General features: G+C 45.4%; 1 protein-coding gene across 2 annotated transcripts; it reads right to left on the bottom strand.

Moving 5' to 3' along the window:
• Nucleotides 1-446: 446 nt before the first annotated feature.
• RCC1L (RCC1 like) lies at nucleotides 447-17352 on the bottom strand. 2 transcript variants are annotated; one of them, XR_011134947.1, is made up of 11 exons: nucleotides 16982-17281; nucleotides 15881-16010; nucleotides 13264-13392; nucleotides 12311-12377; nucleotides 11166-11217; nucleotides 9808-9892; nucleotides 8564-8745; nucleotides 6301-6385; nucleotides 5053-5249; nucleotides 3545-3630; nucleotides 447-1872 (listed from the first exon to the last, which is right to left on the bottom strand). XR_011134947.1 is itself a non-coding variant. In XM_068910360.1 (11 exons), exons 1-11 carry the CDS (start codon nucleotides 17258-17260, stop codon nucleotides 1795-1797), a joined length of 1347 nt encoding a protein of 448 aa, XP_068766461.1. In that variant the 5' UTR covers nucleotides 17261-17352; the 3' UTR covers nucleotides 447-1794. The 2 variants fall into 2 exon arrangements, 1 of the variants encoding a protein (XP_068766461.1); XM_068910360.1 differs by having other exon boundaries at nucleotides 5053-5226; nucleotides 16982-17352.
• Nucleotides 17353-18387: the final 1035 nt, after the last annotated feature.

Raw genomic sequence — 18387 nt, forward strand, 5'->3', positions numbered from 1 at the left:
TGCTTCGTTCTGCGTCTCAACCCACAACTGCAATGCCAGTTACATAGTAATGCTAAAACTTTTATTTTTATATATATTTATATATATATATATATATATATAATATATATAAAAAACTATTTCTGTAGACTTTGTTTAACCTTTCCTGTATTTTTTGCAAAGCCCTCCAAGAGATATTTCACCTAGGTAAAGCTTAGCCCTGAGTTTTGTTAATTACATAAGAACAGAATTGATAGAGATTCAGCTAAAGGAGTCAAAAAGGTGAGAGTATGCGGCATCCTCAGGGACCACAGATACATACCATGCCTACAACAGTATCAATCCTGCAAGCACAGAGGTGTCTTAGTTGGCAGAAGAGGTTTCCTATCACATCACTGTGTACTGAAATTTAAATGCAGAGGGCAAGACCGAGCAGCTTGTGTGTGAAGTCAAACTCAAGACTGATATAAAGACTTTATAATCACTTTATTTAAAACATATTAGCTTTGATTTTGCCAAAGTAATTTACATAGTATAAGTATCCAGCACAGAGAGGGAGAAGATACAACTCCGTCTGATGTTTGCAGTACATCACAGGAAACAGTTTCCCACACTTCGGCGTGAGATTTGCTAAGCGGCTGCTACACCAAGAGTACATACATGTGGTTGCTGGATCCCATCTCCTTTAGATACTATGTCCTAAATGCACTTACCACAACTTCTCTCCTAGGAAGCTACCAAGAAACAAGGCTTTGCTGTAATTCTGCTTTTTGCCCTTTCCTGCTTAGGCACTATAGAAAAGGCTGACTAATTCAAAAGGGCTCTTTGTGACCGAGAGCCACGATACTGCCAAAGACAGGGAAGAGCACAGGGATTCCCAGAAATCAAGGGCAGTGGTTTGTGATCAGCATACAAAGACAAAGGCAGTTGATGAGGAAAAAAGCCCTGCTCATTTCCACTGCCCGAGCACCAGCTGCGCATGTCTTTAAGAGGGAGCTTTGTTTCCGACCTACGTCCGTAAACAGGTTAGATTCACTACTGTCACTGTCTATCAACCTGTGCACACAGCAACAGCAGCGTAAACGGCGCACGATTTATCTTCCCGTGCTGTCTTATTTAACAGTAGCTTCCCCCTGCAGACAAGTTCTTACTCTTCCAGTTTAAATGTGTTCCTTTGGTGTTCAGAGTCTTTAGAGTCCACGTGGAGAGCCTGCAAACATCTGTGATGAGAGCACACTCTCTGCCTCCAGGCCACTAGCTGTGCATCCAGCATCCACGCAGAACACCACCCTGGGCAGAGCGCAGCTGGTGGCAGACGTCAAGGACAGCTCTGCTGGATTCCAAAAGCCAGTGCAACTTCCCCTCCACAATAAAAAATAGTAATTAAAAAGCTTTCCCTTGAGAAATAGTTTGCCGCAGTCCAACATTGACAGCAGAGAGCTGGTGACAGGCAGAGCCAGTCCATAAATGAATGTCCTGTGCTACAGATTTCGGCTCATTCCAGTCTTCCCTGAGATATATATTTGGCATCCTTTTGCACAGAGGGACTCACCTCTGTGAGTCTGGGCCTCAGATTCTTCAGGAGCCCATCGTGAACCAGCCAGAGCACTCCCTGCATTCCTCCTCTCCTCAGGGAGAGCGCTTCCTCCTGCAGCCAGCCAGACTGGAGCATTTCTATGATGCAGAGGTGACAACGCACCCAGGCTGCCTCTGCTCACAGTCACTTCTTGCGCAGTTCCTTGGAACAAGTCTTCCTTTCCAAGAAGCTCACCACCAAGTTCCCCCATCTTCTAAGCACAGTGCTGAGCAATATTACTAGGTAAAAGACTTAACCAGGCTTACCATATGATCAACTCCACATGCAACATCCACCACCTCACCGGGTACAGTCACCTGCATCAGACACACAAGAGTAGATTATTTCTCAAGCTGCCATTTTACATCTGACATTCGTTATTTCTCATCCTTCCTCTACTTAACAGACGTGCCAGGTCCTTTTGCAGAGACTTTCACCTAACAAAGTGCCATCTTGAAAACCCAGAGAAAGCCAGATTCAGCACCAGGGATGCTTGTGCATTGAGCTGTGAAATGCCATGTGCACACTAGAAGAATATTCCCTTTCTCCCCTCACAGAAGCACATAAAGCTTTCTGAAGGACACTAACCAGCAGACAGCGAGGAGACTGTAGCTTCAGCCCATCTGTTCAGCAGTAGAAACCGCATGACTGAACAGAGCATAATCCAGACAACAGGAAGAGGATCTGCCCAAGCACAAGGATTAGCTTCTTCTCTCACAGTAAGGACAGGCAGAGCATAGTTGTGGTTTTGTCTGTGTCCAAAGGCAGCTTTTCCTTCGATGATAAGCAGACTCAGCACACTCACTAGTGTAATTACAGCTTTTTCACTTAAAGTTAACTTCAAACTGAAGGGAAGCAGAGGCTACAAATGGCAAGACTTAAGTTCTTACTGAAGCCTAAGACAGGGTAGAGATGGCTTGCTCTAGAGTCAAAGGTTAAAGACAAGGAGTCTGGTAGCTGCTCGTTTTGATACACTGCTGTAGTGTAATGCCAGACAGAAGTTGACCGTTAGAGGGAACATACCCCCCGCTGTTCGCTCTCAGGAAAACCCAGCTGTGCCATGCATGGTGAATCCGAAGAGAAACCATTCGGCCATAGCAGTGTGATTTTAGGTAAATGCTCCTCATTTACCTAATTCAAAAAAGAACTGGTCTTTTTTGTTCTTTTTTAAAAGCAGAAGAGAGCATGTCAAAGAAACTGAAAGTTCAGACGCACAGAAGAGGACTCCAGGGTGGTCCAACTGACCGCCTGCCTCCTTTCCTACTTGGCCTTGGAGGAAACTGGGAACATCTGCTAAGCTGAGTGCTGAAATCTAGAGCCAAACACTTTTCTACACCCACAGAGTCTGGCTCTCAAAGCCATCAGAGAAGGGAGTGGAACCTGAAGCATTGCGAAAGAGCCATGAAAACAGCTCAGTGGCTAAGTTTCGCCTACTGTAACTATACGCAACCAGTCTGGTGACCCACCACCAAAGCCATTTGAGTTGCAAAAGGAGCAGGGAAAGGCAGCCCACTGCTACATGGGCCCGCTTCACAATGGTCTGACCACCATGACTGAAGTGTTCACCTAATTTAAGTGTGCAACTCAACTCTTACGGGTCACAGATGACCAATACCAGCTGTTTTCTTAGTGAAACGCAGGCTAGAGGGGGAGGAAAGAAACAGTAAAGGGTAGCAGGTAGAAGACTGGGGACAACAGGCAACTGAGAACTGTTCAGGAATGATGGCATGGCACCAGCTTTGGCTTTTGAATCTGAAATTGTACTGAACAAGACGACACAAGAATTTACAGAACACCTCCACCCCTGAATAGGCTATGCTATACAGGCCAGGATCTCTGGTGAGGAAAGCAGTTATATAGTCATTTTACTTCCACTTTCACCACCAGAAAGTTACTCACCAGAAATAGGCAGCAAAGGAGGTTTCTTGCCCTGGTGATAACAAAGGCTAGCTAAAGAATATACTCTTGCCTTAATGTCACTGTCCTTACCCTCCATGGGAAATACTGGTCTTCCAATCTTCCAATTCCCAGGCACCCTCTTAGATTCTTGCCCCATACAAAGAGTTCTCCTCTGTCTGTAGAGGGGGAGGAAAAAAAAAAAAAAAAAGAGAAGAAAAAAAAGAAGAGAAAAAAGAGAACCAGGGCAGGGTCATTAAAAATGTAGTATTTCAGTATTTCTATTTGCAGCGCTGGCAAGTGTGGCTACAGGGCTTCTGGGGAGTATAAAGGATTATGTATGCAGCATGAAAGCCACCAAGTTTAGCTCCAAATACAATAAACGAATTTGCGCATGGGGAAAATGATGCCTAATGAGCAGGAAAGCAAATTCTAGGCACAACTCTCTGCTTCCCCCTTTTACAGCTTTTACTCTGGAATTTGAGTCGAAGGAAGTAGTGAAGTGAATCATTTGTGTTGGAAGCTAAGACAATTATAGTTGACCCGTATCAGCTATCAGCACAGCAAACAGGGTAAGCAAGGCGGTGAAATTTGTCCCTAGCCATCACTTGGGCATGGCTTATTCAGCTGCCTGACAGAAGTGACCTTCTAACAATAACTGAGGAAAACAAAACAAGAAAACTTGTGTTCTCTGGAGCCGGAGAGAGACCACTTCTTTTAAGCCCCTCAGCAAAACATGGAGCTCTCAGAAGTATTCAAATAAGCCCCATAGCAGAGAGACAACCAAAACAATCCAATAGCAGAAGTACAATTTAACTGGAATACAGTTTGCAATGTTTCCTCAATAACAAAGGGAGACCAGTTAGAAGCACCCTCTAACCAGACTGACAGTGTCATGTATACTACCTTCTCAATAAGGACCAAGGACGTTGGCTACTGGCAGCTATCATTGGTAAAGTATTACTTTTGCTGTCAGTTACATGGGTTTCCTGTGCTGCTGCCCTCTACTGCCCGTTTTTAATGACCTTTTATGACCTTTAATGACCAGATTCAAAACTTCCTTTAAAGGATGCTATCAAATACACAGTGTACATACTGGAGTATCACGTCCTCTGCATGTCAAATGTGTAGGTTTTCCCAGCTCTCATTGCTTCTGAGTTGGTCAGAAGGGCCCAGAAACCCTGACAATCTACCTCTGCTTTACACTCTGTGTAGTTTGTCCATTTATCACATGGATTCCCAACGATTCTAAAGCGGAACTGACTTAACAATTATTCTGTACAAGTAAGTGCAAAAACCTTCCTGGATTTCCTGTTTGAGACAGCTGTTTTGTTATAGAGGTGCCACACCTTCTTAAATAAACCTGTGATTTTTGGAATGTAAACTGTGTAACACAGCCATATATTCACATCGTAATAGATTTTATCACAGCAGTACCTAGGTTTAGAGAACACCTAAATTCTTGCTGACATCTTTAAGTGTCCCCTCCGGCTGCACCCCATCAGCGCGGTTTAAGTTTAAAAAATGAAAGACAGGCTTTTAAGACTGCCAAATTCATAGGGCGATATGACTTCTCCATGACCTCAGGACTAGAAACTTACTTGTAAGTGCCGCAAACTGGCTGAGTCCACAGCGAACGTGAGCAACACGGATGTCCGGATTGAAGTCCGACCAGCCAAAGAGGCTGGGTGGGATCATTTCTGGCATTGCTGTTTCTATTAGGTTTGGTCCTTTCCCAAGAATTCCATATCCCCAGACAAAAACATTTCCTTCTTCTGCATTACAATAAGAACACATTCTGTAAGAAAGGCTCTGCTTGTGAAATTCATACCATCACCAAGAGTTAACCAGATCCAAACAGATATTTTTCCTTCTCCTAAAGCAGTCTAGCACTTTTTGATTATTTAAAAGTAGCAAACAACACACTCCCATCCAAATTCCTTTCCTCTCCACCTGCCCCCAATCCATTTAAGCAGATCAAGCTTCACAGGCAGAACTATCCTGGGGGGAAAAAAAGCCAGCACTGTGGGCTGGACAAAATACTTCAGATTACTCTGATGGACAGAGGTTGAATGTTTTATCATTGCTTTTCCCTTTGATGCATGGCCAAACCAGTGGTAGGCTAGTTGCTCTGTCTGGCATTCTGCCTGGTCGGGTGCCTGGGAGAGGCAGTAGTTAGCATAAAACAGAATAAATTGCTATGATTGCTAGCTTCCTTCATGCTAAAAGCTCAAGTGCCTCGTCATCACAGCAACTGCATCATATACACGAACCTCTTCTTCAAGAGGATCCTTCCTCACAGGAGTTAAAATTCTACCCCTCCTTTATTTGGCGACTTTCAAGCCATGCTCCTCTGACCACTGACGATCCAACAAAAGATTCAACAAGCAGCCTGTAGCAAAGTTTCAGTGCTCTCAGAACACTCTATTTCCAGGTCGTTTAATCAAAATTTATTTACATGTCAAATTTATTTCAAGTCTGAAGGGCTCTTCTCAAGTATTTCCTTTACTTCCTCCATATGTCCATCCTCATTACAGGCCACACATGCATTGTGCGATGAGAAAACAAGGGAACAGAACAGCAAGCAGCAATGTCGTTCTGGTTCTTGCTAGTGTTAAGACTCTTATGAGCACAAGTGATCACAGTGGAACATACACAGCTTCCCAAAAACATATGCTGAGGAAAATACCTCTCCCTGCACCTTCTTAAATTACAGCTTTCTCTGTGTCCTGACTTTGTCGTACGGACAGTACTCCTTTGTTTCCAGTAAACAAGACACTTGATCAAATACGTTATGATCTACCTACCGCATGGCCTCACAAAGAGGAAGATTGCAAAAGTGCACTCACCAGTTAAAACAATATTGCCAGTCCCTCCACATGCAGCCTCCTTTATCTTCCCGATCTTGAATGGCAAGTGTCTGGGAACATTTACCTGTACAAGGTTGAAAGCAAGTCTTTAGAGACAAACTAATAAACTGGAACCACATATACGTTTTTGACTTGTTCAAGTTCTGTTTAGTTTACATGCACTGAACTTTTAACACACATATCCTGCACTGCATGAATAATTGAACGCAGTTCCCAAGATTGGGGCGGGGGGAGGAACCACACCACACACACAAGAAATTCATATAGGGCAACAAAGCGGGAAGTGCTTAAGACCTGCTTATATCCCAGGCACTGGAAGCCAGACAGAACAGGTAAGTCAGTAAGTCAATACATTGGCAAGTATTCACAATGGACAAGATCACTAAAATTTGCTCTATGTTGGCATTACTTGAACATACCAGGGGAAAAACGGAAGAAAATCTCTCCTTAATTGGTACAGTTCAACACAACACTAACCTACAGAGCCTGACACTTGTAAATACTGACCTCAGATTTCATAGCTAATATCCAGCTCAGCCACTCCAAAGTTTGGACGTTATCTATACGGTACCTGAAACTCCAGCTTTGGCAAACATGCCAGTAACTTGCTTCAGACCCCTCCAACCCCAAAAATGCCCAGCCAGGAAGCTACTACACTACTTAACCTAATTGTTGTCTTCAGCCCTTACTAGTCTAATCAGTAATTAGCCCTACGCTCAGGATACATCAAAAGTAACACGAAAAACAAAGTTAAATATTTTACTAAAATTGTACTAATGCAATTGTCTGTTCTTAGCTTTCTACCAAGAATAGCTGAGTATTAATCAACCCCCTGACTCCATTTTCCACACTAATTCTAGAGGAGACCATCTGCCTAATTACATCAGTACTACAACGCTTAGTGTCTCTCTTCTTTTCTGGGGATCTTAGGAGTGCCTTATAAAAGAGCTCTCTGTTCTTATTTTATAAGTGGCAAAACTGTAGCTCCCAGGTCTACTAGCAAACAACAGTCCAATACTCCAGCCTATAGGTCACTGCCTGAAAAAAGGGTGATTCACCTTTCATGCCTTGAATATCAATCGCAAGTGTCCAAGAAGCTATGACAAACGGTTGCTGTTTCTAGCAAACATGCATTAGAATTCAGAAAAGCCAGAAGTGAGATCCTTTCTCAGAGATTCTTGGAACATTTGTACTTTCTCCTACAGTACTTTCATTCAGCTTTCCTCCCCACTGAAGTCTAAGACTTAGAAAAGGGATATAAAATATTACAGTACTACAAGAAACAGTATTACCTTTTACCAGTGCACCTGTCCACAGTATGAGCAATCTCTACTTATATAGCAGAGTTTCAAAAAGCATAAAACAAAATTCTTTTGGGACTGTTCCCATAGGAGAAGAGGAGACAAGCCACTGAGAGCTTCTGTCATGCCACAGAATCAGTTTATAAACCGTCAAAGGAGAATTTCCCACTAAGTATTGCACATCAAGTGTTAAGCAATCCACTTTCTGTGAGAGTTCCACAAGGAACACTGAAAATCAAGCTATGAAATTGCTGGATTTGGCTATTTTGAAAGACAGCTTCGTACCCAAGCAGAAGTTGATCAGTACAATTATCTTCTGCCTTAAAATAATGAGATATTGAAAGTGAATGGCAATATCAAATTCAGATTCAAAAATTCTCATTCTATGGTTCTGGCATCTTTTTATCATCAACTGCCTTCTAGGATGGGGGACAGGGTAAGGTGCCCTTACTCTGTCACGCTCCAAGCGGAACCACAGAAGAACCAAACAAGCGTTAGCTGGAAGGGAATGCAAAGGTCATCTAGACCAACATCCTGCTCCAAGCAGGACCACCTGAAGTCCTAGATTACCCAGCTGAAGAGTCTAATGCCTGTCGCAAAACCAGCACAGGCACTCAAGCTGGATTCCACTTTCGTTCAGAATCCATGGGCTGAGGGAAAGAGGGCAGAGGGGGTACGCTTCTTTTATAACAGACTAAAACTGGGGAGAAGCGGTCCAACCCTTTGCCTATCAACAGCTGGAAATACATTACCCCACAGCTATGTAACTATTTCAGACAGGTTGGCTTTGTAAGCATAAGGAAAACAACAGTCTGCTAGGGGCTTGTATTGAACCATACTGCTGTTAAAAGAACTCAGAGCAGGGAGAAGTCAGTAATTTTTAACTCTGCGCACAGCAGCTGAACTGAAACATGTAAGAACTCACTCCCCGGCCAGCTGACCTGTGTGGTGTCTGTGACAGATGCCAACTGCTGGTATTCAGAGTTTCCCCATCCAAAGAGGTCTCCCGCATCTGAAACAGCCAGACAACAGTCCCCATAGGAAGTGACCTGAATAATGTTTACTCCAGCAATGTCACCATGTAGCTTAGTAGGAACACTGGTGATATTGTAGTGTCCGAGACCTGAAAGGAAAAAAGGAGAGATGTGATCAAGACATTTTTTCTAGTCATACTGTAAACTACCACCTACACAGAACCATCTTTTGTGTAATAAACCACTCACGCTTTCACTCCAAGAGAACTATCTTTCTGTTCACATCCGAATGACCAGCTTCAGTGGACAAACAGCTGCAGACACCAGTTCTGCTAGCCAAAGCAGAGAAGATACCCCTCTGCAGTATCAACAGCAACCTTACACAGTCACAGCTGGAAAACAGTCTAGGCCTACATCTCTCTTTTCCGCATGGACGAAGCGTTTGAGAGAGGAAGAACCCAAGCCAGGCAGGCACCCTGACAGAAGTGAAGTTTCACAAACTGGCTGTATCATGTCTTCTGCAAGGAGAGCCATAAGTTACAGCACACTTCACAAGCTATTTAGAGAACAGCAGGTGAAGTGGCAAGAGATACTGGAAACAAACACATTACACGACAAACAGCTGCCTGAACAAGAGGCCAGAATGAAGATGACAAAATACAAGAGAACCACTAGTCTGCAGTACATCCACACAAGAGAACCAGAGGAAGAACCGAGCTTCAGGGACAGAAGGAATAAACAGTAGGAAGGGCTCAGAGGAAGTCATCTAACAGCAGAACAGGGGCCTGGCAAAAGATCCCATGCTAACACAGCAATAGCAGTCAAAGATCTTTGTCAGTTCAAAAGAAGATGGAAGCAAAAGGGACCCTGAAACAAGAGAATCAAGAAAGCAAAGTCTGTACAGAACAGAGAAACTTACTTTCACATGCCACCCAGACATCCCCTCACAAGCCTCAAACGGTAAACAAGGTCACGTTCTCCTCAGATCGCATGCTCGGATTGCCAGCAAGGCATCCTAAAGCTCCTCTAAAAAAGGAACCGATTGTCTCAGTTCAGCTACGCAAGAGCGTCGAGAACATCTGTATGCAGCTGGAAACATACTAGCCCCTTTCTGTCCACATGTGCAAGAAAAGTTTTATCACAGGCTCTGAATTAGGACAGCTTGCTATAGTTATTAATTCACAGAAAGCAAAGTTTAGCTGAGCTCCTACCTGTTTGTCCATCAGCTCCCCATCCACATGCATATACTGCACCTTTCTTTGTTCTAAACAGACTGTGGTCCTGCCCACACACAACCTGCACACAAATGAGAAGCCAGAGCTGGTCAAGAAAGATCACACATTCAGAATCGATGTAATGACACATTACTGGCAGACAAATTGAATAATGAACCTCTACTACACCTATCAACTCAGTTTTGACCCTTCCCTCTAGATCAAATGGCTCTCCGCACCACGGGTAAGGCTAATAGCAGCATGATACAACACAAGAAACTAGAATTTTCTTTCTGGAAAGCAATGCTGCACTTGATTTGTTCTGAGATCCAGAACAAAGCCTAGTTAACAAAAAACTCAATTCGGCAGCCCAACATAACAAAACAGCAAAGAGTAAATAAGATCTCCCTTCCCAGAGTGCTAGCACGCGGCTCTCACTGCCAGCTACAAACTGCTATTGATTCCTTGCCATGCAAGAGCTCTAGGAACACGTCTGTTCTCAAACTGACATTTATGCTGAACTTCCATGTCTACCACACGCTCGGCAGAAATTAAAGCCAAACTTTTCAAAAGCAGAGCCTAACAGTTAACCAGAGATTAAAGGGATTTAACACACAAGTTACGAGAGGGATGATCCAAGAATATTAAGCACTAAACTGCTTTCATCAAGGTAAGGACAGGCCTCAATTGTTCAATCCCCTTAAAAAACTGCCATGAAAAGTCTAAACTGAAGTTTAGGAGCCTACTTTCAAACTCTCTCGCCCCACCGGCCTAGCTCAGTGACCCTTGCTTTCTAGGATACTGCATGGAACCGGAGCAACGCTTACACACACACAGTACTGCTCTAGTGGCACAGAAACACTAGCAAACTGCTCCTGTGCATGGGAATACTGCAGCTGTGTGCAGAACCACTGGCATTTAAGCTGCTCTCTAGTTCCTTGCTCTCCCAGAAGCTTAGCTTACAGAAGCGCTAGGCAGTCTAAGTGGACGCTTTCAATAGCCCACTTTTGAAACGAGACAGACAAAATTCAAAATGAAACAGTTCCAAAGTGAGAGAAAAGTGCCCGAGGGGAACAAGAGCAAGAGAGCGAGACAGGAAAAGATGGCATGTCAGAACGACCTCTCTGGCACGCAGGTGTTAGCTAGGAAATCGATCGAGCAAATGCTGCCCTGGCATTCCCATCAAATCCCCCTGCACTGCCAGTTGCGACTACTTGGCAAAGCCATGAAACACAACGCAATCTCGTGCTTTATATAAGCAACCATAGAGTAGATCACTCCTCCTTTCAAAAGACTTCAACTAAGTGATCTGTATCCTGATTTTCTTTTTAATTAGATTCAGAAGGTGTTCTTACCTGGACAACTCTGCTGTCAAAATCCTTCAGCTGGTGAATTACATGGCTTTCACTGGACACCATCAATAATGGCCAGAAAGAGAAAAAGCAACACAAAGGGTTTTAGAGGACTGCAACTGAAACACGTTGCATAACATAATATGTTTTTGCATAATAAATAATACTGCATCACCTATCTAAAACACTGCGCTTAACTAGAAATCTTTCTGTTTGTCATTTCACAAAGAAAAAAAACACATAGTGAGGCAGGGTACAGCAGCACCACAAACATCCACTGAGAAAAGCAGTAACGCATAATAGAAAACTGAATAGCCCCTGAAAACACTGACGAGCCAGCTGACCACACCAATTTAAATCCCAAAGAACAAACAGAATAATGTTAGTATCCGCTTCATTCGTTCATAGAAATATAAATTCTGCACAACCCAATGACTAACTTCATCATAAAGATGAAAAAGAACCAGTTAAATTACAGGTATTTTCTTATACTTTACAGGTTCCAAGTCTTGTGAATCACACATAGTATGTTCACACAGCAATCAAGTTCTGTTTAGGCCCTATCAGAGAACCAGCAACTTTCAACATATTATTCCCATTCTCCGCTTATATCACTGCTGTCTTATAGAGCATTTTAAAAAACTTGCTCTGGTGTGGCCCATGAAACCCTGTAAAGGAAAAGCATTATTATAAATGTTTTCTCTCACTTACATATTCAAAGGTAGGAAAACAGATTCAGCACAACACCTCTTTCATGATTAAATGGCATTTCTAAACCACCCTTATAAACAGCACTCGCACACCCCCTCTGAAAGGCTAAGGGGAGAAAGAGTGACCACTACTGCTGATTATCTCAGGCTATTCATGAAGGTTGGGTTTGCTTACTATGCTCTGTGAAAACAGTCGCCTTTGATGTTGATGCCTTTTTGTATTTTGGGAGCATGGCCAGAAAAATGCTTGCGCCTTGCTTAGGTTTAAAGCCAGACCCCTTACATGATGCCTGCAGCATAGAAGTTTGTTTTCAGGCTCCTTAATCTTAAACAGTATCTTTTTACCATCATATTTTTCCCTCTTCCAGGCTGCTCTGAAGGATTGCTTTCATGCAACAGTATTTTTCTTAAGAAGGTATGGATTCTTCGGAGTCTCACCTGTAAATTTCATCTTCAACAACTTTCCTGCCACACTGTCCATAAGAGTTGTTCCCCATGCTGAAGACTGAAAAACAGTGATAAAATGCTCTAGTCTGATTAGTGTCTAACCTCGTAGGAGTCCCCGTGCAGGTACACCAAATATTTTCATGAGGTCCTTGGAACGAAAGGTTGAACATAGTCCTGTAAAACAGGACCTAAGCTTTCTTCAATCAAGTCCACTTAAATTCAAGTGAGGGAATCCATTTTAGGCAACAATAACAAGGCGACAGTGTTGCAGGCACTGTAGCAGTACCTGGAGCCCATTGGCTGCTTCTCGGTAACTGCCTAGTTCATCCTGCCGTTGCCAAGGAGACTCAGAAATAGATCAGCGTTCCCACAGGAGCATTAAATCAACCAACCAACCAGCTCACCCAGTGATAAGCAACGCTAGACAGCTCAGTACAGCACTGAAACCTCTGCACCAGAGAATTCCCAGCAAAGTCATGAGCCAATTCACAAAGAGGTTCTTCTGTATAAAGGCTTATTAACTCACTGCTTTTATAAATGCTGCACTCTGGGGCTTCACGGGGAAAATAACACAGAAGTATTGGCATAGCCATCCATAACAGAATTCAAAAACAGATCTGACTGAACAAGACAAATAGCCTACACTTAAACAAGGCCTGGGGCTAGATAAACAAACCGTATTTTTCAATACTAGCAGTGAAAAAGCTTCCAACACATTTGCAGCTGGAGCCAAACGGAACACAGAGCTCAAGGCAGAGTTGTCAGCTCACGGCTCTCCCTCCTGGGAGCAATCGTACAGGGACTAACAGTTACCTGCATCCCATTTACAGTACAGCCAGCCAGTCTGGTGTCCAGTTTTAAAGGAGAGAAAACAACCTTTTTCAGCTTTTTCATGAAAGCATAGATTCAGGTGTCCCTTGTCACCAGCAAAAGGGATACTATACCTCCTTCACTATCTGTCAGGATCAAGGAATGGGCTCTCCCGCAGGACACCTGCAAGACCCGAGTCTGCTGCGGCTTCTCCAGCGGTAATGCAACTGGAGACGGTTCCAAGACATATTCGTAGCCTTTAGCTTAAAAAAGAGAGAGAGAAGTTAAAGTCAGTTATCTTCCACAACACAGAGTAATCATATGTTGCAGGTTAGGTTGTACACATTGATTCCTATTTTGTTTAAGCAGCAGACATATTTTAGAAAGCAGGGACACTAGCCCAAGTAAAAGGGTGGCTGGGATTCATCATGGGGAGGAACAGACAAAACAGACCAAAAATAACAGTGATGCTTGAAACCCGCAATCACCGCATAGCCACATAGCCAAAAATCCACTGTACCCAGGGGCTGCATGGTATTAAGGCTTCAGGAGGCCAGAAGCGAGAAACCTAGGCTTTCATCATACCTTCAACTACTTTGGTGAATAAGGCTGGATGACTAGGAAGCTTAGTGCTAAGCACAAACTTAACCGCTCTGTGGAACCGGGGATTTGGCAAACAAAGTACAACAGCAAATAATCACAAAAAGACAACATGAAAGGTGAACAAAAAGTCTTAGAACGTCATCTTTAAGGAACAGTAGATTAAAGGCCAACTCAGAAAGGGAATGCAAGAAACAAACTAGCACAGCTCCACAAGAGATCAGAGATCTAAGATTTAGGAAAGAAAATGACAGGCTGTGCTAAAAAAAAGATTTAGTAACACAAAAAGAATATGCAATCAGTTAGGGTCAACAGGGGTCAGGGGGGAAAACCAGCAAAACACAATTAGCACTAGGCAAAAGGTTAAGGAGAGATGAAGAGCTTTTATATGTATAATCAAAGAAAGCCACTACAGCAACTGAAAGCAAATCCCAGAGGACCCAAAGCAGTATTCTGCTCACACGTAGTAGTACTTTAATCAGTTTTCAATTGGAGACAGTGAGAACAAGAAAGCCGGCACAGTCCCTTTTATAGTAGGACACTACTTGCTGTGAAGACATGCATCACAACTGCAAACAGTGTGAGCTTGCAATGCAATACGGCAGGAACTGAAAGGCAGTAAAGTTTAGATCTGTCTGAAGAGACCTAGAAGGCACAACACAAAAACCTCTTTCCTCTCTCTCTCTCTCCCCCTCTGTTCCTTACATTACAGCCAAACAAGGTGCTGAGGTCTGTGGTACTGAACTCAATCATATCATCACAGATTGTATCAGAAGGATTTTAGAGGAGAGAGGAAAAAAAAAAAAAAGACAATGTGGCTAAGGTAGGGAAGTATAAGAGAACTACTAGTAGTCTAGCTTAGAAACAGCTGAGATTAGAGGATGAAACACAGTTATCTACAAGTCAGGAGGCTGTAAATTCCCCAGAAAAAAAATCATCTGGAGGGCACACAGTGTTATAACTAGCAGATAACAAAATGAGACTGCAAAACTGATTAACAAGCTTCATGCCCAACAAGATGCTTGCTTGTGGGAAGTAAAATATGAAGCAGTAGCAATCCCACTGATTAGCTCACCACTTTCAATAGACTGCACAGAGCACTGTATGCTCCCTCGCTTCCAAGAATTTGAACTGCATAATCGTTAACCTCTTTTCAGATTCTCTGGCAAAACTAGATTTGTAGGTCAAGAAAAAGACAGAACGCTCCTGAGACATCAGTAGTTATAGAAATAAGAGAGCTAAGAAATCAAACCTTTAAAACTAAAAGGAAACAAAACAAAGGGAGGCTTCTGTGCAGCTGCTGTTTAAGTACACACACACACTCGCTGCACACACAAACCCCTGGAAATCTATACAGCATTCTAGCAGCAATGCACAATAGCACCACTATAAACTGCAGCATTCTGCACAGCAGCAGTAATTTTCTTTTGGTTCTCCGCAAAGCTGCTTCTTTGGCCTGTACCAGATACACTATACCTTAGTGGATTACACTCTTCCCCTACAGAGGGGAAAAACTGTTTTTAACATAGTCTTCCCTAAGTGGTTAGGGAAGCAACTTTTCAAAACATAACAAGTTTTCTTTACAGCTGGAGACAAGAATTCTATAAGGGAATTAAGTTCCTATTGTCCTATCTGCCTTAGGTGGAAAGTGACAGTTTCCAGCACAGAAAACCTGTTCTGAAATGTGTATGACAACCTGAAACAACTGTATCAACAGATTTCTGTGGGAGAAGAAGTTAGTTACAGATGTGAAGGCAAAAGAAGAGGGCATTATCATCAAACCAAAACCACTTTATTAACCTGTCCAGGATGTTGTCCAGTAGCAAACTCTATACAGTCAAAGCATCACCATATCAACAAACACATTTGCAAAATTTCTGTTGTTTCTATTGCAGCTACATCTGGAGAAGAGCACAAGTGCAGCGCATAGAAGAGAAGCATGTCTGGACCACATACTTACACACCACATAAACATAACCAAGTTCTGAAAAAGATTATCAAAAAAAAAAAAAAAGAAAAAGAAAAAGAGCCAGATCCACAACCTGTACCAAAGCTTCTTGTATACTTTCCTATCTCCTAACCCAAAGTTTCCCACACCACACGCATCCTGCAGTGCCACCTTGTAAGTCCTTACAACACCTCAATCCTTACTTTGATCTCGCATGCTTCTCTGAAATCCAAGCTGGGAATCCTTGTTCAGGCCCATGCCCCATACTTTGGTAATGTCAGCGGTATTAGAGGACAGCAGTGTGAATCCGTAACCACAGGCAGCAGAGGATATCTTTGAAGGTAAACAATAAATAATAATAATTAAACAACAGCACACAGGGCGTACAGTCACAAACTACTGCTTAGAAAATTGAGTCCTACGCCACATTATTTGTTCATTGACGTTTATCCTTATTTAGACCACATCCAAATTCAGCCTAAACTCATAACTAAGTAGCATCTTTATAAAAATGATCATAAACATTCTTTAGTGATAAGCACAACAGCCTAAACACAAGTTTGACATTACTGCCTTGGGTTGGTTTTTTTTGTAAGTGTACATCTTCAATCTACTCTGGATTATTTTGTATTTTGGACCCATTCAGACACAACAGTAAGACCTATTTACTGATCCACTGAAGCAGCAGATTAAAAAAAAAAAAGGGATAAAAGGGAAGAACTTTCCCATCTTACTATCGGTCCGCTTAATAAAGTCCAGGATAACTTCTTCGAGTTGAACAGCAGAGCATGATGTTTGAAACAAGCAGAAGAGAAAAACTAACAACATCGCTTTCAGCATGCACTTCTAATTCCTTTGGGGTGAAAGCAGTTAGGAAAGCAACTGAATATATAGAGATCTGTTTCTCTGATAGTTAATCTCCCCACTGATGACCGACAAGAGACTGCACATATGTTCCAAGCTGCCTGCTACCAAAATACACAGTTATACCAAAAGACCTCCTGATGAACGCAACCATATCAAGGAAAAAAAATCACGGTAATATCATTAAATTCGATGACTTAGTGCTTTTCAGAGGTGAAAGGAGGAGAAACCCATCCAGACGAACTGATTCGGACAGCCAAGTCGCCCTCGTGCTTTAGAAACGCCCCTGGCCGTACCCTGTCGCGCCAACAGAGGCCCTCGGCCCCTTCCAACACACGGGGGAGGCGCCCCGCCCTCCGAGCCGCCGGACTGAGGCCGGGTCCCCCGCCGGGGCCTGCGCCAAAGCGGAGCCCGCAGGGCCGCGGCGGCGGCTGACCCACCTTCTCCTCCGTCTCCAGCCGGTAGGGCGTCGGCTGGATCCGCCGCGGCTTCTTCCAGCCCGCGTCCGGCTTCACGAAGCTGGGGACGCCCAGGGCGCCCGAGTAGCAGAAGCCCCACACGAAGACGCGGTCCTTCCGCCCGGCCGCCTTCCCCACGTACTGGAACACCGGGGCGGCCTCCTCGGCCTCCCGCACCTGGCGGACGCTCCGCGGCCCCGCCGCCTTGCTCAGGCCCCTGCAGAGGGGCGGCCGCCGCGCTCCCCGCAGCGCCCCCCACATCGCCGCCGCCGCCGCCTCCCCGCGCCCCGGCAGCCGCTAGGGCCGGCAGCGCCTCCCCGCCGCCGCCGCCATCTTGCCGACCTTTCCCCTGCGACCCCGCATGCGCGCTAGGGGGTCACGTGGGGCGCGCGCGCGCCGCAGGGCTCCTCCCCTCTCGCCAGCCCGCCTGCTCCTGGGGCGGGAGAGGCGCGAGAGCCTCCCCGGGCTGCGGCGGAGCGGCGCGGCCTCGCGAAGCTCGTTCCTTAAAGGGGCGATACCACCCGGCACGGAGGGTGGGTCCCCCCCCCCGGAAACCAAGCCCGAACCGCGACCCCGACCCGCCTGGCGCAGCAGCGGCCTGGAGGGCTGGCTGCGGGGGCCCTCACGACGTGCGCCCTGCGGCCCTGTGCCGGCGGCCCAGCCGTGCCGGGCCTTGCCGCAGGGGTGCTCGTGACACGGCGGTCATGGCGGCCGCGGGGCGCCAGGGCCTCACCCGCGGCACGAGGCGACGGCCGGGCCCCGGCTCCGCAGTGCGACAGCCCCGGGGAGCCGTTGGCTCCCTCATGTCCCGGCAGCCGCCCGGGCCCTGGGCCGTCTGCCCGGGCCCCCTGCTCCTCCGGGCCCTGCAGCCTCCCGGGGCGGCGCTTCGCCTCGTGGCTGCTCCCTCGCCGGCTCCAAGCCGGGCTGCAGTCGGTAGAGCCGGTGCCGACCACCCTTGCGGGGCTGGGAAAGGCCTCGCCGCTCTCCTGGGGGGCACCAGCTGGGTTTCGGCGCGCTCGCCCTCGCGTTACCGCAGCGCGGACGCCTCCGCCGGCGGCAGAGTCCCGCCAGAGCGGGTTGCGCCAGGCCGCTTCCATCGCTGGCTGAGGCTTGGCTCGCTTTTGCCACGGTATTTTCAGCAAATGTAACGTCTCCACATCCCCAGCCTGCGTTTTCCACTAGAGGGAGTGAAGAAGCCAGGTTTCATGAGAAAGTATCGGTGCTAGCGCTTTGCAAAACTCGCCCTGCCACCATTTAATCTGCCCAACGAATTTCCTCTGCTATCAGCATCTTTTGTAAGAGGCCCTTGGTCAACCCTTTGTGCAATAACCTCTGCGAGAGAGACGCACGCAGGAGACCTGCTGTTTTCGGCAACCCATATAAGCGCT

This window comes from Struthio camelus, chromosome 16 (genome assembly GCF_040807025.1).
Source record: "Struthio camelus isolate bStrCam1 chromosome 16, bStrCam1.hap1, whole genome shotgun sequence".
NCBI classification, from domain to species: domain Eukaryota; kingdom Metazoa; phylum Chordata; class Aves; order Struthioniformes; family Struthionidae; genus Struthio; species Struthio camelus.